Source organism: Aquila chrysaetos, chromosome 23, assembly GCF_900496995.4.
Source record: "Aquila chrysaetos chrysaetos chromosome 23, bAquChr1.4, whole genome shotgun sequence".
Lineage (NCBI taxonomy): Eukaryota > Metazoa > Chordata > Aves > Accipitriformes > Accipitridae > Aquila > Aquila chrysaetos.
This window is the reverse complement of record NC_044026.1, coordinates 9,937,580-9,960,892: the sequence shown is the minus strand read 5'-3', so window position 1 is coordinate 9,960,892 and position 23,313 is coordinate 9,937,580. Positions and strand designations below refer to the sequence as shown.

General features: G+C 38.7%; 1 protein-coding gene across 3 annotated transcripts in view; it reads right to left on the bottom strand.

Annotated features, from left to right (window-relative positions):
• The window catches only part of GABRG3 (gamma-aminobutyric acid type A receptor subunit gamma3), a 339,148-nt gene that overhangs the window by 37,866 nt on the left and 277,969 nt on the right, over positions 1-23,313 (bottom strand). For all 3 annotated transcript variants that reach the window (XM_029999201.1, XM_029999199.1, XM_029999200.1), the window contains exon 7: positions 17,367-17,504. In XM_029999201.1, the coding sequence (XP_029855061.1) occupies positions 17,367-17,504 (138 nt within the window). The remainder of the gene's footprint in view (positions 1-17,366; positions 17,505-23,313) is intronic.

Sequence of the window (23,313 nt, the reverse complement as noted above, 5' to 3'; positions counted from 1 at the left end):
TTATTTTAATATAAATCTATTTCCACAATTTTGTATTATTTCAACTCTTTCTGGTTTTACTTATGGAGTGAAATCTTTTGGAAACATAATTTCTTCCATTGGTCATGTGCTTTGAACAAGAAGCAATGAAGTATTAAACAGACTTCTTAACTTACCAAAACTGCTTAGAATTTAGCTACTTAGATGGATGGGCAGCAGACTGGACCATAGTCTTATAAATGTCAGGGCAGGCCTGTTCATGATTTACATTGCTAGATTACATAGTTAAAGAAAAAGGGAGTAGATGGCTAGATATCTTCTCGACATTTCACTTACCATTAAGTCAATATTCCATGAAAATATTTCCAGGTGCTTAAGCATTTGCACTATGAGATTATATCAAGTTTTAATGATGTTTGGGTGGCTGAACATGTTTGATTAATAAAACTGCTGGTTTTCATTACTAATGTTAAGGCTGTCAACTTAGTAAAAACTCTGAATTGGAAAAACAAAGCTGGAAATCATCAGAGATCCTGTAATACTAATGCTCAAGGCTGCATTTACATGGAATTGCAGAGGGAGAAAACTGCATTTTATCATCAATAAAACCAGTACATGTTTAATTCCACAGACACTGTTATAAAGAAGTTTTCCTGGATTTTGTTTTGTTTTTCTCTTTTCTTTAAGCATATTTAACTGGAACTAAATGCAAATCTCAAAGTTTATATATTGCAGCTGAACAAGTAAATCTTTCCTCTCCCTGTTTCTTCCTTCAGTCTTGTCGGGCTTTAACAGTCTCCAATTATGTAGATCATTTCATGTTCAGTTTTTGCAGTAAAAAGATGGCATAAATACATCTATAGTAGGGAATCAGTACATTTAAATCCTATATAGTTAGGATGTTCTCTTGCCTTTTTATGAAGTCATGTAAACTTTGGTAAAATCATTTCAAATATTACATACCATCTGGCTGTTATTCTTACACCCCCCTTAAACTGATGTAAGTTGCCACACTAGATTCAAGGGAAGAGAGAATATGGTCCCCATCTCCTCTATTTCTTCTTGTTTTCCTGATTTTAGTGGTCTTCCTATAACATATATCTATCCACAGATAACATTCCATGAAGGTCCCTACAAGTATTGTGAACATACAAGACAATCAACCTCTTAAGCAGTTTGCCAAATTGATTTTACAGCATGAAAAGCTGCAGGTGTCAGAAGACAAAAATTAAAGAAAAAAAAAAAAAGGAAAAGAGAAGGGAAGAAAATCTTTAAAAATTCACTTCCTGATGCAACCCTTTAAAAGTAGGTTTCATTTTCTCTTTTGATAAAAAGTGATTTAAATATCCAGTGTTGATAACTGAATGTTTCATAATATGAAGTGGTGGGGAACAGGGCAGGCAAGGGGAAAAACAAAGAGTACCCTGAGGAAAGCGAATCAGGTTGAAATATTGCTATTTTCATCTATTGTCAAACTGTGAGTAGTTTGAGTCAGTTCTGATTCAGAATAGCAGTAACCCCATGATCACAATCCCCCAGCAGAAGAGGTCTGGGGGCAGATAAGGTAAATAAGAAAAAGAGAATTTCTACATTGGAAGAGGGAAAGCCTTTCATGATGCATAATACCACACTGAAACTTAAGTCCTTACTAGGATGTCTTCTGATTGCTTTCAGAAGAAACCTGCTACACAAATAGGGATCACTAAAGCTACAGTCAATTTCTGGCTTTGTTGAATACTTGTGTTTTTGGGTAACTCATTTCACCTTTGCTTCTCACTTTGACGAACATTTCATGTTCTTGTGCAAAATTTACTTTTCTGCTTTTGTCTATCTTTTCCTTCTGCAGCAGAAACTTTCTCAAGGTAAGGGAATCAGGCTTATTGAATTTCTTTGTCCATGCCCATAAATCCTTTCAGAGTTAACACAATCCTGTAATTTTGCATTGCCTCCAGTGCAAAAGCCACTGAGCTGTTTTTCTTAAGATAAAAATTCACTACGAATTCAAAATGGGTCTAAGACATTCCGTGTGTTGTGGTTTGCTAAATCATTACAATAACAGCTTTGTGCACTGTGGAATCAACCCAAGGTGGATGAAGAAAAGCAGAAGAGACACAGCCTTGAGGGTGTGACTTCAAAACAGAAACAGTCTCATAGTCTGCTGTATGCCATGCCACTACCAGGTGAAGCTACCACTGCAGGAGTAACACCCTTTATTTCCTGCACTGACTGTACATGTCATGCAACCATACAGCAACATTATTCATGCTTTCAGTTGAAGTGGTGACAAAAATGTTTAAAGTTTCTGTATGGCCCACGTATGGCACAAGAGAGGCACAAGAGAGCAAGCGCATGATGGTCCAATGCACCACGGATGTTGCACAGGGCAGGGAATCTAGCGGCAATGAGAGTCAGTCTAGAGTGAAAGGAAGTGAACTGCTGTGCTGCAATATGTGGGAAGAACAATCATCAGAGCAGGAGGAAATTCAGGCAGGAGAAGGCAACATTCATGAAGATCCATGCTGACCTTAACCCTTATTTGTTGTAGCAGATGGCCAAGGGAAATATACTACCAAGTATGGAAAGAGGTCTGCATTGCTCATTTTGAAGCTCGTAATGCTTGAATACCATCACTCTGCTGACTGCAGAGTGCAAGCAGACTGTATCTGGAAAGACAACAGCCATCTATGTGATTCAAAAGGTGACATCTGTTATTCCTGAGGTTCTTGGTTGGCATTACCATGTGGATGATGGACATAAAGAAGCAGTCAGTCTGTGATCCTGCTATTCCTGAAATAATGAAATTAGTTGATCTTTACAGGGACCCCATTCCTGGGAACTTAATCAATCTCTGCAATTGTTCCTGCTTTCACAAAGGTCTGCTAATGATCTGTGAATCCCTCTTCTTCCTTAGAATAGTAGAATTAGGTTTTTACAAAAGGGAATCCTAGATACTTTGTCAGTGTCTTTCTGTTGCATTCCAGAACTACTTTCTCATCCTCATATGACTTCTCATTCCAAACATTAATGTTGGGAATCTTTCATTAATAGTTCATTAATGAGCTTTCTTTGAGACCTTCCTCAGAGCCCTGGTCCTGCATTGCTCCAGCTGCCTGGATCTCCATGTTGGATTATTTGTGTAAAAAGTTGCAATAAGTCATATTGATGTGTTGCCAGTGAGGCATACTGAACACTCCAGAGCCCTATTAAACCCATTGCCTGTGCCCATGTCCAGTATGGAGTGTGGCAGATAGAACCAGAACGTACATGGCTCTCACGTGGCCTGACCCTCGTTAAGTAATGGTCAAAGCAGAGATAACCCAACGTTTTTAACCACATCTAAATCAGCATAGTGAGATTATACGTGATTGCTACTATTTACAGTGTGTCTGTGGTGGTTTTGACCCAATACCAGGAGCCATAAACTGTACTTTTGTTGAACCCCATCCCATGATTAAAATGTTAAGATTTTAATTAAGAAATATGATGGGCTAAAGAAGACTTCATCCCCTTTTTGATTAACATGTCATTCTCAAACTGACCTTGAGTATTGCCAAATGGATTTGTTGTTATTTGTTTAGTATTTGTTGAATATCTTCAGTAAATAATTTAACAATAAAATTATTTAAAAGCTCTTTATGATATATTGACCACAACTGCACTGTCTGTGCTTTAACTGGATGACAGCTTTCCTAAATAGGAGAATAACAAATAACTTTAGGAACAAAGCAAAACCAAAGTAACAAAATGACAAACCAGATGTTAATGTACTCAAAGATTTATGAACTACATGAATCAAAAACATGAATGCAATGAAAAAATCTTCAACATTATTCTTTTCATTTTCTTACTCAATTCTACTCTGGAATGACTTATGGCCATCTTTACTTACAGAAATTCAGATGAGATAATATGAGATGAAAGCATTTCTGAAATACATAATGCTAAAGTTACTTCATTGTCACTGCCTTTCACAGTAGCTTTCTGAAGAAAAGCTGAAAATAGTAACAGCATCTTACATCTACTTTATGAGATCAGCTTGAAGCTTACAATAAGCATTCAATAAATTCATTTTCTGTCTTTTTTTTCTGAGCCAGTATCAGTACTGAAAAAAAACTTTTAAATACTAATTATAGGGTTGTACAAAAATCTTACAGTCAAAGAGAGATTATCTCAAGAAAATGGTGGACTGTAGTCTTCAAAATTCTTTTTTTTTTCCAACAGTAGAAACACTGATTATCCTTAAGTATGCAAAGCTATATTTACAGTATTCTTCAAGAAATTATTACTTCCAGAAGTTGCAATACTCGAGATCTGATTTTATTCTTGTCAATTTGCTAAACACTTTGGGAAGCAGTGGAAGAAAATGGGCATTTATGTAGGAATCTGAGAACTGCAAAAACATGTTCACAAGTTACCTTATAATGAAATGCTTAAGGTGGTATTAGTAGGAGTGAAACTGTTTCAGGATGTTATTGTTGGTTCAATCTCAGACAAAACTACAAGAGTAAATTCTTCATTCCTCAGGACAACTGAGACTAGATGTAGAATAGCTGCCAGCACCACTGATATTTTAGAAATGGTTTTGAGTATAGGGCAAAAAAGGGGTATATTGGCAGTTCAATATCAAAGGCAATCAGAAGTTACCAAAACCAAGAGCAAGGAGAAATGTAATTTTTGCTATAATTTCTGAACTTCTCCGGAGTCCCCCTGTCCTAAGAAGGGGTTTTTTTTGCCATAAAAATGTCAAGTTTTGCACAAAGAAATGAAATCTGTTTAAGGTGCAGTTTTATTTTAAGGTTGTGACAATGGGAAAACTTTGTATTATGTTTTAAGAAATCCTCCATTCGTAGATGATAGGGTATTTATTAGCATTCTTAATCCTGTTCTCTGCACATCTCACCATGGATCTTATTTTTAAACACATGATGTTAGAGGATGGGATTAAGCACCATTTGCAACAGGCCTTGGCCTGAAATGAGTTGTGAGGTAAAGGGGTTTCTGTTATCTCAGATGACATGGCTAAACCCAAACTTTCTACACCTGTAAGTCACAGTGTAGAATGTCAAGATCAAAACAGCTTCCAGCTACTTTATTTGCTGCTAGAGAAAGCTAAAGGTTAGCTTTGCACCCTTGCTAGTGTTCCCTGAGGGTGATGGAGAGAGCTTTCATCAGCGCAGTATTGAGAGCACTCTTCAAGGATGCACTTCATTGCAAAGGGGATGGTCCCACCACACAATGCAGCTTTCCTGCTTCAATGTTTCTGGTGACTTCAAGCAGAAAAGATAGCCCAGGATTGCTCCTTGAAGGTTTCTGATGATGCCTGTCCCAGGAGCAGATGTAGCCTGGAGGCAGCTTGAGTTAAGAAAAAAAAAATTGATTCCAGATGTGTAAGCCAGGGGTGACCTGAAGTTCAGAGTTTGCTGAGGGGATCCTTGCAGGCACAGTAGAAACCTGTTCAAGGATTCAGTTTTTTCAGACGTGCTGCTCAGGATGCGTCCTTAGAAATTAATCTCTCCATACAAATAAGAATAAGCTGCAACAAGGTTTTCTTCACATTTGAATGTGCTTCTGTCTTTATCTATTGTGTTAACACAGGCAACATTTACCAAGTTTTCCTTTTTTCAAAGGAAGCATTTAGAAAAACAGACAGACATGCTCTCTCTCAGTGGAAGAATGGAAGAATAAGGATAAAATAGAGAGTTTGGAATGGGAGTGTGTAAATTGGTATTACTACAACAGACATTTTAATCAATGTTTTATATTAATACACATATGTTTAATGGTATTTTTTTTCTGGGAGGTATCCTTATAAAAAAATTGACTAGATGGAGAGAAATTCAAACCAAAGTGGACCAAGACACAGATTAAAACTATGATCTGCAAGTTTGGCTTCAGCTTTGCCTAAAGATTTGCATTATTTTGGCAAGTGTCCAGCTACAGTAGGAAGACGTATGGGAATTTCAATACGCTTTTAACATCTTTACGTGCTTCATAGCAACCTGCATCTAGTGAGCAAGGTATAAAATGCGTATTCTTTTTTCTCTTCAAGCTGCTTTATAATTCTTCTATGATTCTCCTACTGCATTATTCCAAGAAAATTTCTGTTTTGAACCAATAGTACTGAAAGAATAATTTGGCACACTGTTTATAGTATGCAAAAGATGTGCCTGAAGCTGTGGACATGAGGAGCAGAAAAGTCTTCAGATGTTTTTTTCATTCTAACTGCTCCTACTTGTAGGAGGTCTGCAATTAACTTTGATACTGACTTGAATTAGAATGTGGGTGGTGGTTCTGTACTTCTCAGATGAAAATCTGTACTTTATACTTGTCTAAAAATAAGCTGTTCTCCTTTGGTACAACACTGTACATTGTTTTGTTTGGGGGTGGGGGGAGAAGGGGTGCAGGAGGGGGGGTGTTCCCAGGTCCAAGACAAACTTGAAAGATTTGTACAAGCTAAAGGGAACTTACTGCAGTTGCAGATACTTAAAACAACCAGAACAGGAGTAGCTGTGGATTGTTTCAGTTAAAGAAACATAATGTAGACGGTATTGTGAAACCCTTGCATTGGGGAGAAACCTAAGTCTTCAACGTAGCTAAAAGTAGTCTTCCAAATGCCAGTCTTTATGGGTTACGTCAGAATGAAAATTTTAATTTTCCTCTCCACTGAGGATAAATACAAGATGGTAAATTCTGAGAAAGAGCGAAAGGTTTTGAAAGAGAGGCTGACAAGAAAATGCCCCACTATCAGGCAGAATTATCCTATATAAGGATATTGTCTACTATTATATTTCTACCACTGTTTTATATAACAAGTTCTAAAAGACTAAACTGACTCACTTGCAAGGCTCATTCAAGAAGGTGACGTATTCAAGAGGATTCATCTGTTCAGAAGCACGAGGACATTGGCAGAACTTAGTACAAGTCACTTGAATGTTTTGAGATCCTTGTCCTAATGCCACCTTCCTGTACTCTTGGGATTATATATTTTACTTCTATGAAGCAATGAAACTCTGGTGCACACCTTCAGTTTGTCTCAAGATGACTATGATTAACTTTCTCTGGTGTAATGAGTGATAGCTTATTTGGTGTCTTCTGCCCAAGTTATTTTGTAAATACCACAATGCATCATGACTGAAGGCAGCCCAGATTTCTGTCACTGCCAGGCTGCCACACTCAAGTGCCAAGGATTCAGCTCTGGTTCTCTGTGGGATGCTGTGGTAGCCCTGGTCATGGCAGCCTTCCTTACATTTCAGGAATGCTGTCTCATGTTATCTCATATCATTGCTTTGGTTGCATTTGTTGGAAGGTTTGGAAACTTGCTAAATGCTTATTCTTGTACTGTACCATTTTGTTAGCTATCTGACAGCATAGCTCATATTTGCCAGACTCTCTGGCAGGTAATGGTAAGATGCATATTGGCTTCAGTAGGCGGTGGATAAATCCAGCATCAGGCAACTAATCATAGAAGAGATTTTGGTTCTTGCCAGTGTAACTAGGAAGCAGAAGATGTTGACTGAAATGGAGTTGTTATTACGAACAAGAGCTGAATGTTGTGAATATTAGCTGCAGAAAAGGGTCCTAGAGGCAAAGAGCTTCCATGACCACATGGAAGAAATCTGGAAACATGACCCCAGCATGAAAGAGTAAAGGCTAATTTTAGAGAGATCTGGCTAGCAAGTAACTAGTCTGTGCTGCAATTTTTGTAAGGTATGGCAAATTAAAATCTAAAAAGACACTTAACACCTTTCTGTGACATGTGAGTAGTCACCCCATTCTGTATCTTAAAATTCTCATTAAGATTGTAGATTCAGCAGTGAATAAAATATAAAATATCCTGTGCAATACTGTGAGTTTTAAATTAAGTACAATTGCTGCTTGTGAAAGACTTTTAGATAACATTGTAGCAATCCTGGTCAAAATCCAAACCTTCACGGTTTACATTGATATAAAACTTTTGATTGAGCTAACCATAAATCACCAATACAGTGGTATAATGACACAGAAGTAGGAATAAAAACCAGAGGTGCTAGAATAGCAAGTCTAGAAAGTTGTTCTTGGCTGTATAAATGCAGAAAGGCTCACAGTTCTTATGTAATATGTCTTTCCACCCCCATTACGGTGTTATTAATACCAGAAATTGTATTATCAATCTGCATTGCAGGCCAGAAAATCTCAAGATATGTTTTGCAATTTGAGTCAAAATATTCAGTCTACATTGTGTACCTTTTTAGAAGTAAATACAACTTACCAATCCAATTCCACTTTGTATTTTGTGTATTAAAGACACTTTTAAAGCCATTCTGACTGCAGTCATGGTGTCTTTTCTATGAAAATACTTCCCTTTCTCCCTACGGCTCATGCCACCACAGACAGCATGTTGGGCCTTTATAAATGTAGCCCAGCAGACCAAGGTTTGTACTCACTAGAAGTGAGTGCAGCTTCTCACTTGGCAATGCCTGGTCACACAATCATCCTCACAGACCCAATTTTGCTGTGGCTCTCTGCAGCAAGCAGGGATTCTGGGCATCTCAGAATGAATCCATGAAAGCCAGCAGCTTACCACGGTGTCATCTAAGCAGGGCAGGAAAAAGTGCTGATGAGAAGTGGCTGCTAGGAAGGCCTTTGTTGCTGTGAAGAATTCACAGCTCTGTTCTTTTGAAGTAAGGAACCAAAATCTTTTTCCTAGCAATATCAGCCTTCTGCTTTTTACCTTGTGGCCTACTGGTGAAAGCACCTGCACATGTAAGACTAAACTCCCTACCTCTCAAGTAAGTGATTTGGGTACCCTTCATGCTAAATTCTGAGATGGGTTCACCTGGTTCTTGGTATTGCTATTTAATATTCAGTCATTCTTTTAAGCTCAGAGGAAAGCTCAGGTCAACAACCCCAAGCTCCAGGTTATGGCTACTGGAGAACGGAGTCAACCCTGTTATCCTCCTGTCCTGGTGAATTATCCTGGGATGGAAAATGACGTAGCTCCAGCAGAAGGGAGCAAGAGATCAGGACTCCGTGTACAAAGAAGAGCGACAAATACAACATTGCCAATGGATGACTGAATGAGGACATTAATTCAAGAACCTCTTGAAGTTAGACACATACAAAACTTCCAAAATAGGGAACTATCAGATAAAAACCTCAGCTGAAGAAAAACCTAATGGAAAGAGACTGTGTGGTTTTTTCCTTACAATATGAAAATCTTAAAAAAGGACAGCTTGAGATCCTTTAATAAGGACAACTAGGGGTTTTTTTTAAGGAAAAATCACTCCCTACTGGAATATTCCCTTAAGAAAAAAATGCTGGCGAAGACCTACCTCCAAGTCTTCCACTGTCTATTGTTTCTTTACTTTTGCTTTTACCACAAATTAAATTTACTTTATTTCTAATTTCTCTCGCCATTTCCAGCAGTAAGGGCCTATACAAAGGACACTAAGTATTTGTCTCCACAAGGCAAAGCATAAGAATGAAACCAGTTATATATGCAGTTCTGCCAACCTTAAAAAATATGGAGGGGTATAATATCCTTTCCACTCCTCTTGTTCTAATCATCTTTTGTACTATTCATAAACAGAAGAAGAAAGGTGTTTTTAGAGCATGTTATACTTAGCCCACTGGTATATTATTAAGCTGGGCTTTCTTTCATTTCTAGTGACTGAAGAGTTACTCACGGTAAACAGCCAGTTTCAGGTTTCTACGTTTCAGGATCTGATCCCAGGCCAGCATCAGGGAAAAGCTCCATTAACTGCAGTAGGCTGTAGATCAAGTTATAAATCACTCTCTTCAGAAGCTGTCTTACTATAAGCTTTGTGAATCATTTTTGTAACAAAACTGGCAAGTGCTGGATTTGCAGGGCAATATAAAAGTTTTGATTCCCATAAGCATCAGTCAAACTTGTAACCAACATAGAAAAACACTTTAATAAAATAATAGAAGTATTATTAGTAATCAGCTATTTAATTATTACATTTCTAACCTGAGCAGCTAATGACAAAATTATCAGAATCTGTTATATGAAGTTTACAATATCAGTGCAAGATGAATTGCTGTTAAAAATAAAAATTGAAATTTCTCTTAGAAAAACTATGCCTTATTCAAAATATTCATTCGGCTCAATTATCATTTGACATGTGAATATCTTTTAAAAGTCAATACAGCCACTGTTGATTATTTCTGCTAAAATGGGATTTGTTTTATTGCAAATACAGTATCAGAGATAAAAACTCTGTCAACAAAAAGATTATTGCTAAATCTTCTTATTATCAGACTAGTTTTCCATTTTTACATAAATTGGTGTTTACTGTCAGAAAAGAAGTCCTACAATATTCCCTCATTCCAGAGATGATTGCAGCAGCAAGGACTTTCAGTATTATTCTGTTCCTCTGAAAGGATCCAAAGAATGATAGCCAATTCAAATCCAGGATGTGTATTTAGTGCTGCACACAAAGTAATTTTTAAGCTGTATAAACATTTTGGATTTAAAGGTGCTACTGGAGTCATATTTCACAATGAACTATGAAAAATGAACAGGGAAAAAGTAAAAGAGTGAATTCGTTACATACGCCATGGGTCAGATCTGTGGGTCAGCACTAGGCATTATTTTCAAGTACTAAGTAGTGTTTTCAACCTATTTGAAGTCCTAAATCGGGTTTTATGTTCTTGCACTGGGTCTGCTGGATTTCATTAAGGACAAAGTTATGGAGAAAGCCGCAGATAAGAAAGAAAAGATGAGTGAAAACTAGGTTGCAAGTACTAGTACAGTGTGCATGTCTGCCTGTGTGAAGGCAGCAAGCAGAGGTATTTTCAGCATTGGAGCTGGAGGGTTGGGCAAGAAGGGCTTTGAAGGGTGCGTCCCTGGCACCTGCTAGTTTGGCAATGCTGGGGATGAGGGCCCATGGGGGCAAAAGATGCACAAGGACTCTGAGAAGTTTTATGTGTGTGTTTGTATAGGTAAGGTGAGAAAGCAGAAAGGAGTGTGATGGGGACAGCAGATTCTGCTGAAAGGTGGCACCTCAGACATCAACTGTCCCTGTATGGTTCTGTCTACCACCTACAAAAATAAACTTATACTCAGCTTCAAGACTCAACTCAGGATTTTAGCAACACTGGATTGTAGCTTGATTCCTAACTTCTTAGGATTTCCTTCTAAATGACAGAAAGAGATTTTTGAAAGCCCAAACGTGATTTAATGAACCTTGAGAACAAATGCAAGCACAGCTTGTATGTTTGCAACGTCTAAAATTCAGACCACAAATTTCAAGAACCCAAGGACAGCTACGAGGATGATTACATCTACCTGATACAAAGGAAGATCCAACAACCATGAGAACGGGGTGGAGCTGTGTGGGAACTGAAGAGCTGGAGAGCAGAGCAATGGAGAATTCTCCCACCAAAACCATTTTCTGTTCTACCTATTTGGAGATTGTCAGGCAGACTTTTTCCACACACAAATGCCAGACATACAGAAGATATTGTCTGGCATCAGGGGAAAGCAGGTTCTGAGATGATAGAATCCAGCTGCCACTCCACTCATGCCAGGTTAAAAAAAAAAAAAAAAAAAAAAAAGGCAAATTCTCTCCTCCCCTTCTGCATCCACATTAGGAGCCAGGCAAGATGGGATAAGGGGAGGAGGGGACAGTATTTGAAGAGGAGAGGACACTGTCTGGAATCATGGGAACCCAGACTAGATGTCTGCGGAGGGCTGTAAACCAAAGTCTAACAATTAAAGCAACTGAGATTATGTGATACCCTGACTGAAAGAGGCAAAGCTCCTGCAATGCCAGGTAGGTAAAAACAGGCACTGTTTTCAAACCATGCCATGCATTTATCTGAGTCTCCACTTGTCTGCTTCAGGATGCCCTCTGATTAAAGACAGCCTGTGTAGCACAGCCAGCTGAGGTGGTGTGTGCTGGATCCCACTGAATTTCTTATTTGAGGAAAAAAAACCCAAATTCACATTTGTCCTGGGAAGAGCACACAGATGATAAAAAAAGTCAATGACTTTAAAAACCAAAAGTTTCATGAATATTCATTAAATAAATGTTTTCAGATCAGTTAGCTGGTACAGGAGAGGGTGTGACTGAATCAGATCCTTAAAAACAAATATGCACAGACACAACCACATTCAGCAACTATGGCTTCTCACGCATTTTTTGCCACTCATTGTCAGGGCCGTGAGTGTGCCAACAGGCTCCAGTTGCCCTGATCAGCCTGTGACCATCCTTCTCTGCCACCCCCCTTGCAACCCCTTCCCCAAGCTGAGGAGCTTAGCTGCCGGCTGCCGACCCTGGCCTTGCCTTGCCAACCCAATGTCTGGGCTGGGTGGTGGTCCTGCCCCAACAATGCAGACCTGTGGGGTGATGGCTAGACTGGTGGCTGAACCCCGGACTGCCAGCTAAGTGATCTGGGAGCATTTAACAGCAAAAAGTAAGAAGTACCAATTTTGAAATGGTTTCTCAAGCCAGCTCTTCTTTGCTTACCTAGCAGAAGAGCTAGGAACATGAGCATCTTTTCCTTTGGATAAATCTCTGGGAGTGTGTTGGTCTTCTGACAAAGTAAAGGAGCATCGGCTAATGCCTGTCTCCGCCTGATCCATCCCTTGACTTCATGAGGCCCCCCCAGTGAAATTTGGCCTCACTATAAAAACATGTCTATTCCTCCCTTCTTCTGCCAATAGCTTTTTATGTAGGTCTTTGCATCTTCTTAAAAGACAAGCTTTCTTATTTTTGTTCTATGGTAATTTTTTACTTGCCATTTACTGAGTCCCCTGCAACAGAGTATGCGCTTGTGTTATTATTAGCATCGTCCCAAGGAGCTTTATCTGAATCTGTGACAACAGATAATAACCTTGCTTTGCAGCCCTGTGATATAGGGCTGAGAGCATCATGTAAGCTGAGGTACTTGATGAAACAGCAATTACAAAATATAAAGCACAATTTAGAAGTTGTATGACAGGCAGACTCCACTAATTGTCACCCATCCATTGTATGTATGCAAAGGTGTACCTTTTTATGGCAGTAGTTATGGCTATTTATTGCATTTGGATATTGATGCTTGGGGGTTATTCAGAATGTATGAAATGGTACTTTCTGTCTGGTTCTGTATATTTCATTTGCAATGATCAGCTATTAAAGTTTTTTAATAGGGCACTTTTTTATGGAGTTTTCTATTTCTGATGAATTATCTTGAACTTACTTATGCAAAGGCTCCTTTGGACTGCAAAAATCTCTCAGGCTAAAGGCATCTGAGGAAAAACACAAATACGACTTGTATGATGCAAAGAAGTTTTCAAGTAAATGAAAATTAGATTCAGTAGCTACAAGGTCTTTGTGTTTATCTAGCAGTGCAAAAAATTGAGTGGTTAAAAAAGAAGGAATAGACTTTTCCTGGGGGACATGTCAGCAGAAAAGTGCAAGCAACACTACAGCTCACTCCATGAGCTTTACTCGTGGATTCCTTCATGATTCTGTTTTGGGGTTTTTTTCTTTTTTTTTTTTTTTTCCCCCCCTCAAGTGTACTTGGAAAGTCTAGGACTTGGAAACACACACAGAGTGCTTTTAAGGATGAAGTTCTCCCGCTCCTGTTTTCCTGGTCACCCTTCTGTTGGCTGATTCGCAGTTTTAAAATTTGAGCGTTTTCTCCTTACATGCAGTTCCTCCTTTTTTTCACAGCTCAGTCCCAGGTGACTTAGTATTCCCTCTACTTTAATTAACTTTGACAGCTTTATTTGACATTGTAGCAAGAGTATACTCTTGCTATAGTATCTGAGTATCTTGCCAGATGGCAACAGGGGAATTCTTCAGTACTTGTGGATTAGTTTGATATCACCTGATGGTGAGAGCTTACTTAGGGTGTAAGATAAAGGTTCATGAGCACAGCATCAGCACAGTGATTTCTGCTGTGTATTCCATGTAAGCACCATACGCAGTAGATATTTATCTGGTTGTGTTTGTATCTTAGCATGAAGTTCAAAAAAATCCTCAAGAAAAAGCTGAACACCTCTTCCAGATGGCAATGAAAACTTTGGCTGCAAGATTATTGTAAAAAAGGATAGTCTTCTTGCAGGAGTAAAGCACACCACTGTGGCAATGCTTTAAGCCACTGCTGGTTCAAGGCAAGAGATGACATTTCTCATCTTGCTTAGATTTCGGAAATACTCTCTCTGTGACGGCTGGCTTCCTACTTGTGTACCTCTAAAACTGTCCTAGATTAACATAAAGGTTATTTAGATGTCTGAAAAGGTTTGGAAAGACTGGAATATCAAATAGCAGAATTCTGCTGAGTAGTAATCTAGTAATTTTGTGGTGAAAATGACTACCAAGAAAGGACTTATGCAAATGCTGGAAGAAGAGCAGCATGCTGCCATGTGGTCAGTGTGACCTCTCTTCATTATAGCCAGAACACTGCTGAAAATGAGCTAAAAAAGGCATCCCTGAGCCGGACATGGGTAGGTAATGCTGCGGCAGTTCTCACGTTATAGATGAACACACAATTTAGTGAGAAGTAATAGTGTCATAAACAAGCAGAAAGGTGTAAGTCAGAAGCAAAAAAAGATAGGGTTTTGAATCCATCTCCTGCTAGTGGAGGGCTGCTCCCTGCAGTACATTTTCTCATACTTTGCCTAGTCTGCTTTTAAATGCCCTGTGTAATAGTAGTTTCCATAATTTCCCTGCCGTTGGTATATTTCCGTGCCATTGGATACTAGCTGCCATTGGTATCCTGCCTGCTTCCCTCTTCCTAACCTCATCTCATGACTCTGAATGATTCCGTGTGCAGCCCTCTGAACAGCACCGCTCTTCCTTTCTGTCCTGAGTCTGCAAAGCGATAGCGGCTGGTGGGGCCTTCGTGGGCTCCCGCGTGGCTCAGAGGGGCCCCACACAGACCCAGAGGCTGGTCGGTGGGGACTGGTCTCTCTGGGGAGCAGCCTGAAGTCGAGGGGGGTCCTATACCCATAGTGTCCTAAGGGCAGCCTCAGCGCAGTCTCCCTCTCCGGACAGCTTTAGCGTAAATACGACACAGCTCTTCCACGACAGAACCTGGCATCTCTTTTTTGACCACCTGTGGTCCCCGTGGCATGGCTGTAAAGGAAATGGGATACCTGTAGGCAGCAGCTGCCACCTCCATTCATCAGAGATTGTCCATGAGGTAGGAAACGGCAGCTTTGGGGGTTCCCTAATTCTCAAACTTTCTGGATAGGGCTATTTTCTTCAGTAAATAGGCGTGTACCACAGCACAGATGCCTTCTTATTCTACTCGTTCACATATACTTAGACACTTACAGCAGGTAGTCTCAGAATTACCTTAAATTTTGTCTCTGAGAGATTGCAAAGTCTCAGGTGGGTTGTGTCTTGCCCCCCTCCCTCCATTTTGGGAATCCTTGCTCTATAGCATGGGGCACAGTCTGTATTCTGATGTGCCTGTTAGTTTTCCCAAGTCCTGGCCCTGGGTTTGCTCCTGACAGTAAATACTGTCCACGTTCAGTAAATCTGGCCTTGAAACTTAATGTTAAACTATAATGTAAAAACAGCCAGAGAGTCTATTCTATACAAATTCAGGTCCATGTGCAAACTCAGGGGTTTATTTTTCACATCTTTCATACATTTGTTGACTGAGAACCCCTTCTCAGACATCTGCTGAGATGCACAACTCATTTTTCTACCTAATAACACCAGGTGACAATCTGACTCATACATTTTACATTGTTTCTTCCAAGTTAGTTTCCACAACCTCCTGATAGGGTTGTTTGGGGTTTTTTTAGTGTTTGAATAAACTCTAGTTTGCCAACAACCTTCTGCCAGTGTGATGCCTTTAGGAGAACAGAAATATCATGTGATGGCTCCAGTAGGTTCAGTTTAACACTGCTACTGGGTTTTGCACTCATAAGCACGGGCAGAAGCAGAAATAGCAATAATAGGAAAAACATCATGTCAGCTCACTCTTCTTAATAAGAACTGTGCATATACTAAAAAGAGCATAGGAAACATATTTTTCCTTGCTCCACATTAAGCATTCACTTACTTGAATAAGACATCTATAAAAATGGATTGTCCTGTGCAAAGGAAGAGTTTAATAGACATGTTTATCAAGACACTGTCAACATATTAATTTGGCTGACTCGGTAATTCTTCTCACATATTTAGCAGTTCTTGATACAAACTCAGGATGACATCACTCCAGATGTGAGCAAAGCAGAAAGAGCAGGGCTTTTTCTCCCATTCCTGCCATCCCTTCCAATGAGCTCCATGGCTGCATACACAGATACTTTAATGATTTGGTATTTTGTACTTGACTGTTATCCACCAACTCCTGGATCAACTTATGGGAAATTTGCATTCCTGAGAAACTTACAGACTACAAGGATTTGTCATAACAGAATAGAACTTTTATGTGTGCGCTGGTTGCAACATTTTGTTCTGCTAAACTACCAGCCCAAAATATTCACTAAAGCTTTAGTGATGCTTTGTTACAAAAATCTCTATCCAGTCCTGAGAATACATTGCTGATGTTAGTGGGTGGGCCATGACGCAACAGTGGTAGTTTCACAGATTAATAATTTTTTATTATTATTACTATTCACAGTGTTTCCAAAAGAATAACATAGCTCTGCTTACATTTTGAAAAAAAAATATCTAATTGGATTTTTCAAAAATTCACAACCAGTTAAGCAGAAGGTTGCTTCTAGCAGGTTCCTTCTGCTGCTGGGAGAAGACTTGCCAAATGGTAATCACAGAGCTAACTGCATAGTTGTGTATGAAGTTTAGACATTGTTTGAATTTTATGAGAATTTATCCAGTTCAAATAATGTATTCTATTTATACGTCTCTTTCTCCTATGTTGCTGTTATTATAAGAAACAGCAAGATTTCTGAAGAATAAAATAGGCATCATTAGATTTTAATTACAATCAATTGTTAAGGTCACTAGCAAAGGCATTTATCAACTGAGAAATAAAGAGTGCCTTTGAAATATTAAGAAAAATACTAAACCTGTGTCTGAATGATTAACGACTATTGAAAGTGTCTAATTTCACTAACCCTACCATTGTGCTCAAAATCTTTCTCCTTAATTTATGGTGAAAACATATATCTCAATGCAAGAATGGCTTAATAAACTTAGCTGAGGAATGAGAATCATATAGTAACTTCAATTATATAACAAACAGCCATGTCAAGTTAGCATTTATTCCTTGGTTTGTGAAATTACTAAAAGAATAGAGAAGAAGTTACCAAAAATCTAGAGAGAGTCAATAGTTTTGGAGTCTGCACTTTAGAGGTTTTAATATGAACATTAGTACACATTGAAATCAAACTGCACTCAAATGAAAGCAAACTTGAAACAAATATTTTGAAACAATTTGTTTTCCAAAACAAGCACTACCATTTGTATCATTCTTACCTGCAGAGGTTTTCACAATTTCTGAAGTATTTCTGAGACCCATAAAGTCAAACTGATAGAGTCTCCAAGATTTCTGGTCAGCAGCCTCCACTGAGTTTTTCCTCCACCTGTAAATCATTTCCTCTTTAGGGTAGCCATCTAGAAATTAAAATAAATAAGTAAATAAATAAAAAAAAAGTATATTGCATTTCATAAAAAAAAAGGTATTGCAAACCAGTATCTATTCACTGATTTAAAGCTATCTGAGAATACCAAAATTTCTCATCTGATGCTTTCTCAGTGAGTTTGGTGGTATAATTCAGCTTAAGAGTATGGCAGACAAAAATAGTGTCATAATATTGGCAAAACTACGGTTTTTCACAATTGTTGTTTTTTTCCAATGGAGAAAAATTCTGATTTGTTCTATCAGAAGCAGATCTCTTCAGAGATGCAGTTGAATGTACTAATTTGAGGTCCAGACACAGAAGTATACTGCTTTACATATGCTCTGAAGAAGTTCTGCAAACCAGCAGAATTAAAAAAAAGGTCAGGGGGTGTCGGTGTAAGATGTAAACAACTGTAAAAGTGGCAAGAGTTCTAATGTAGCGTGTGCTACTGTACTCACGAAATGAGCTCAATACAGTGCAAAAAGCAAAATTTTAATTAGTATGAGATTTTTAAAGTGATTATGCCATCATATTACTTCTAAAGGCTGTGGTATTTAATGAGACATCACCTGATCTCTACAGTTGAAATAGCTTCTGAAAGTCTTCCTTTATCAATTTAGCACTCAGTAGTCATAATTAATCCTTATGCCAATAATTAATTTCCTTTTTGTTAGAGAATGGCATTTTCCGACAGAAGTGCAACAACAAATCTTCAACCAGCCCAAACCATAATAATAGACCATCTAGAAAACAACAGCACGCCCATGCTAGTTAAAACTAGATTGTTCTCTAGTGCATAATACAACAAATTCTTATTCATCTAATAATGAATATAGTAGATGTAGATTACAAGGCAAATGAAAAGCCTAACAATAACAATAGCCAGTTACTATAACTGTCTCATCAGTAATTTTTTTCCTATTGGATACTGATAAACTTTTATATTTGCTTTGCAAAACAACTTCTCTCATCGTGGTGCTATTTCCTTGATGTTTTCCTCCTATGAGTGTCATCTTCATCTTGTTTAAGGTCCCACCTTGCTGGGGCACTGCTGTAAGGTGTGCATGGCCTCATTTATCCCTCTCACTAACACAGCACCCACCAGTCCCTCAGTTCTAATCTGTAGAAAATGACTTAATGTGTTATGTGTTAATTCAAAATGCCACATCCGTATGTTTCCCATCAATGTAAATAAAGAAATAACCCGTGAAGGACCCGACTGAGTAACAAACACAAGCCCTGCCATTCTCCGTGAGAACTCTTGCTGCCAAGCAGATTTCACTGCCAATTCTGCTGTGCCAGTCTGCAAGATTGATTTAAAGGTTAATTTTTTGTGTGTGGCAGATTATGTCAGAGGGTGCAGAGGTACAGTGAAAGAAGTCAAGCTTTGCAGGGCCTCCAAGCCTTAGCCCTGCATCCTCTGAAATCTTCTTGAGCCTGGCTCCTATTTCACCTCAGGAGCCTTCTCAAATGGGCTTCATCTGAGGAGACTCTGATATCTTTTCCCTGCTGATGAGGAGGGAAGAAGCATCAGAAGGCCTCCTTGCCATGCTGTGGCTGCTGTGCCCTCACAGCAGGTGGTGGTGGCAGAACCACCTCTTCCCCATAAAGCAATATCAGGACCACAAGGTGGGCTGCCATGTGGTCTGGATGCTAATCCTGCCTCCTGATGCGGAGGAAAGGAAACCCTTGCTCTGGTGCACCTGCTCCTACGGCAGAACTTGTGGCCCCAAGAGCTGATTTGCAGATTTTGTAGCAGGCAGTAGATGGGGCCCCTTTTCTCAGGAAAACTTCACCATAATCATTGCAAGTAAAAATGTTTCAAATATCCTGGAAGTAACAATGATTTTACTTTTTTAATACATTATTTTAAATTGATCCAAAATTAACTTCTTACATTTTTTCCAAATTTTACTAAAAAAGCATGTAGTCAGGAACAAGTTCATGAGACTCATCCTTCAGGATTTTTCCTATATTTTTAACTAAGAAGAGAGACATTCCATTTCAGAATAACTACTTTTGGTATTATTCATTGTCATTAAATAGTAAGCAACTGACTTCAGGGAGACCATCATGCCCTCTGAATAGTAGTCCCCTTAATCTACAGTTGCTGACATCTGCTCTTAAAATGGTTGGGTTACTTACATCAAAGGAGATAAGTACTAGTGATTCAATGGGAGTTGTTTCAACTTGTTAAATAACTGCTATTATGTTCTGCTCCAGTGCCAGGTGACTTCACTTTTCAATTCATTTAAAAGATATAATACTTCTTATGGAATAATGACACGTCTACTTGGACAGTATATCACTCCTAGGATTCATTTAACTTACAGAATGGACTATTCATGATGGTTCTTCTTTCAGTGATATCTAATACTTCTTGTATACAGCCTTTCACCAAACATACTTATGGCTTTTCCAGTTAACACAAATGACTGGTACCTTTGTTGCTTTACTCATAGGCTTAAACATACATATTTTCAAAGTGTACCACTGATTTTAACTTCAGTAATGCAAACATGGATAAACAATAAATACTTTTTGCTGTTTTGGAGGTGAACCTATTATGAGAGAAAGACAAATTGTCGTGACAACCTGTGTGATTCTCTGGATTTTGTTTTATTTCCCTTTTGTTATTGGAATAATTGAACTCATGTTACCACATCTTCTCACATCACCACTGTATAATTTATAACTGACAGGTTAAAAATACTTAAACTTCATTCTTCATGTTCATACTGCTTCAGTTTCTAGGGAGACTGAGTGATTTGTGCAGAAGCCTCCACCAAACTGCTGGCCAAGGCCAGAAACATCTCCAGGCTGTGAGAGGCATATGCAATCACGAGATAGCCATGAGAATTGGTGTCAAGTGGCTGTGAAGCACATCTGCTACAGGAGTCCACACTGATGGAAAATCAGCAATTTCCATAATACAACCATTGATGTATCCATGCCTGGTAGTGTGTAGTGCCTCTAACCTTGATTTCTCTAATGCTGTTGGCCTGGGCATCTTAGATCAATGCTTGATTTCTTTGTTTCACTTTCTTTTCTATGATAATGAGTCTATTTTAGGAAGTGAGTAGAGATGGAAGGAAGATAGCAGGAAGGGGGTCATGTCAAAAAGGACACAGACCACTTGAAGAACCAGTTTCTGTCTAAAAAACTTTCCTTAGAAATGTATCCAAGACATGGAAAGACAGAGGCATGGAAAAAAACCAACCTCTTTCATCTCTTCAGTCATATTTTTCAACCTCTGTGAAATCAGTTTATTTTACTGCTGGTTCCCCACACTTTGTGTTCACACATAACACAGGCAGACCCAGCTTGTAGCAAAAGGAATAATGCAACAAGGAAGTTCCATCTCTCCTTATTAGCCTTGGAAAAATTTGTATGCTCAGAGCATGTGATGAAGAGTTAATGAAAGCAGCAGCAAAGCTGAAAATGTGGGGGAACCAGGCAAGAAAGGATCAGTTCAGTTAAGTATCTTCCAGGGGGCTGATGCTTTTGACAGGAGTATATGTCTGAAAGACATAGCTGGATTCTGGGAAGGTTCTGATTTTCCAGGGGTGTTAGATATGTGTGTCAGGAGATGTTAGATATACATGTCAGGAGAAAGCACGATCTGAAAGACAAGCTGTCGCCATCAGCTAGTGGTCAGAGTTTACACCATGGGCATGGAAGGAGTGTGGTAGATTCGACTGCTGCCGATAAAGGTGGTCAGGAGAAGGAAAATGCTCTGATGCAATTAGAGGCAGGCGATGAGCAGCTCTTAACACCTTACAGCCAGCTGCTTCCAGACATGCTTTGCTTCCTCAAATGCTACCTACTAAACTCTTCTTCGGGCTGAACGGGAGAGCTCTGTCACCACCGCCCCAGTCAGGCGAAGAGGGAGACCCCTGTCAGCACAGCCCCAGCCAGAAGAGGATAATGAAGTCTAGAAATGCACCTTTCTCTGGTACACTGTTGTGGATGACAGATGGGGTGCTTCCACAGAAGCTGCCTGGGCTCTTTTTCTTGTTAGCAGTCTTTGTAAATTCTTCTTTGTTGGCAAGCAAACTGCATTTTTAATCCAAACTCCTCAACGTTTCAGAGCAGGAGGTTTCTCAGTGATCTATTGCTGTATCTGTCCGGTGTTTGTTCTCAGAAGGTGTGTGTGCTTTTAATTAGGAGAATCCTGGAAGTTCCCCTATTAAAAATGATACTACCTTAGATTTCATGATTGTATGCACTTATTAAACACAATTAGATAGCAGAAAGAGCAAAGTTTCAGTTCAACTAGTTTAAACCAAAAAAAAATAAAAATTAGCCGATATAGAAAATTCATTATGTCTTTTCAGGAGGAACCCATCAGGCTAGACTGAAGCAGAAGTAGGGAAAGAGAATGGAGACATTTGATTGTTTACTTAAGACCTATGGAAAACAATACTCGTAATTGAATGCATATTGAATTCCCTCTGTCTGAAATGAAGGTGACTAGCTTCTTTCTTACTCACAGATTTAAAAACAAAAAAAGAGCTTTTAAAAGGCAGCTATAATAAAAAAAGATAAACATGAATGCTGTGAAGATGGCTTTAAACCCTGAAGTGATTTATTTCAGCAGTTGTAGATAATTGCATTTAGGTGATAACTACAGCAATTACAAACGTTATTCTTTGCCCTGTTTGGTAGCATCAGGAATTGACACCTTATTAACAGTACATTAGCTCATGCAAAAAAATCAAATAACATAACCATGACTGCAGAATAATGGATCTAATACTGCCCTGAAGTTAAAGGATACATCTTCCACTGAAGAGAACAAAGTTTTTCTACCTAAAAATGTGCTTTAATATGATTGTGATATCACTTTGGCTAGGAACTAGAGGATCCAGTCACCGTCATCAACAGTAATGCTTAATTATTCTTTTACCCTGACCTAATTCTGTTTTTTGAGAGAAGTGCCAGAACGCTGATACAATTTACTGATACGTTGTATGGTAGCTTAGCTTTTGAGAGGAACTTGTGGCATCAATGCATCTTTTGGGCCTTCAAAATAAAAAGAAGGAAAAGAGAAGTGTTGTAGTCAGAGAAGCAAGTCCCAGAAGAAGGATTTTCTGTAAACCAGCTCTTGTAGGAGGTAATAATTTTCCTCATTTTTTGCAACTCAGAGACAAATTGTAATATTGGGTCAGAGAAAACAGAGAAGAGAATAGAAAGGTGAAAATGAGAAGGGAAAGAAGGAAGGCAGAGAAGAATGAACAGGATTGGACTGAAATGAGAGGCAGAAGTTTTCCCTTGAAGATGTCTTGAGATGTGGCTTTTCCATGTACTCACTTTCTGAAAAAAATCTAGTTTTCTTTCAAAATCTTAACAGATACTTCTCATATAGGGGTGCTATGATTTTGTCACACACAGCCCTAGTAGCAAAAAATCCCTGTTCCAAGTATCAGATTCTAAAGGATAGGTGGAATAGCTTGAAATTACATTAAGAAACTAAGGCAATTCTGTTGCGTCATCATATCTTTGTACTCTGTCCTTACGCTTACCAAACAATTTCCCTTTTGACACATTTGAAACTGGTACCAAGAATGATTTGTTTTGGGAAAATGGTTGGTTTTATCATATATTGTCCTTATAATTACACTTTTCTATTGTTCTGCAAATGCCTTCACCTCTTCTGAAAAAAACCCACCCCACAAATAAAAACCAAAACAAAACCCCACTCTCATAGCCTGTCTTAATGTTTTGCTATGCATTGTTATTTATATACTTACTTTTACTCTTTGCTAACAGTTTTATTGGAAAGGCCATTTTCAGAAGCC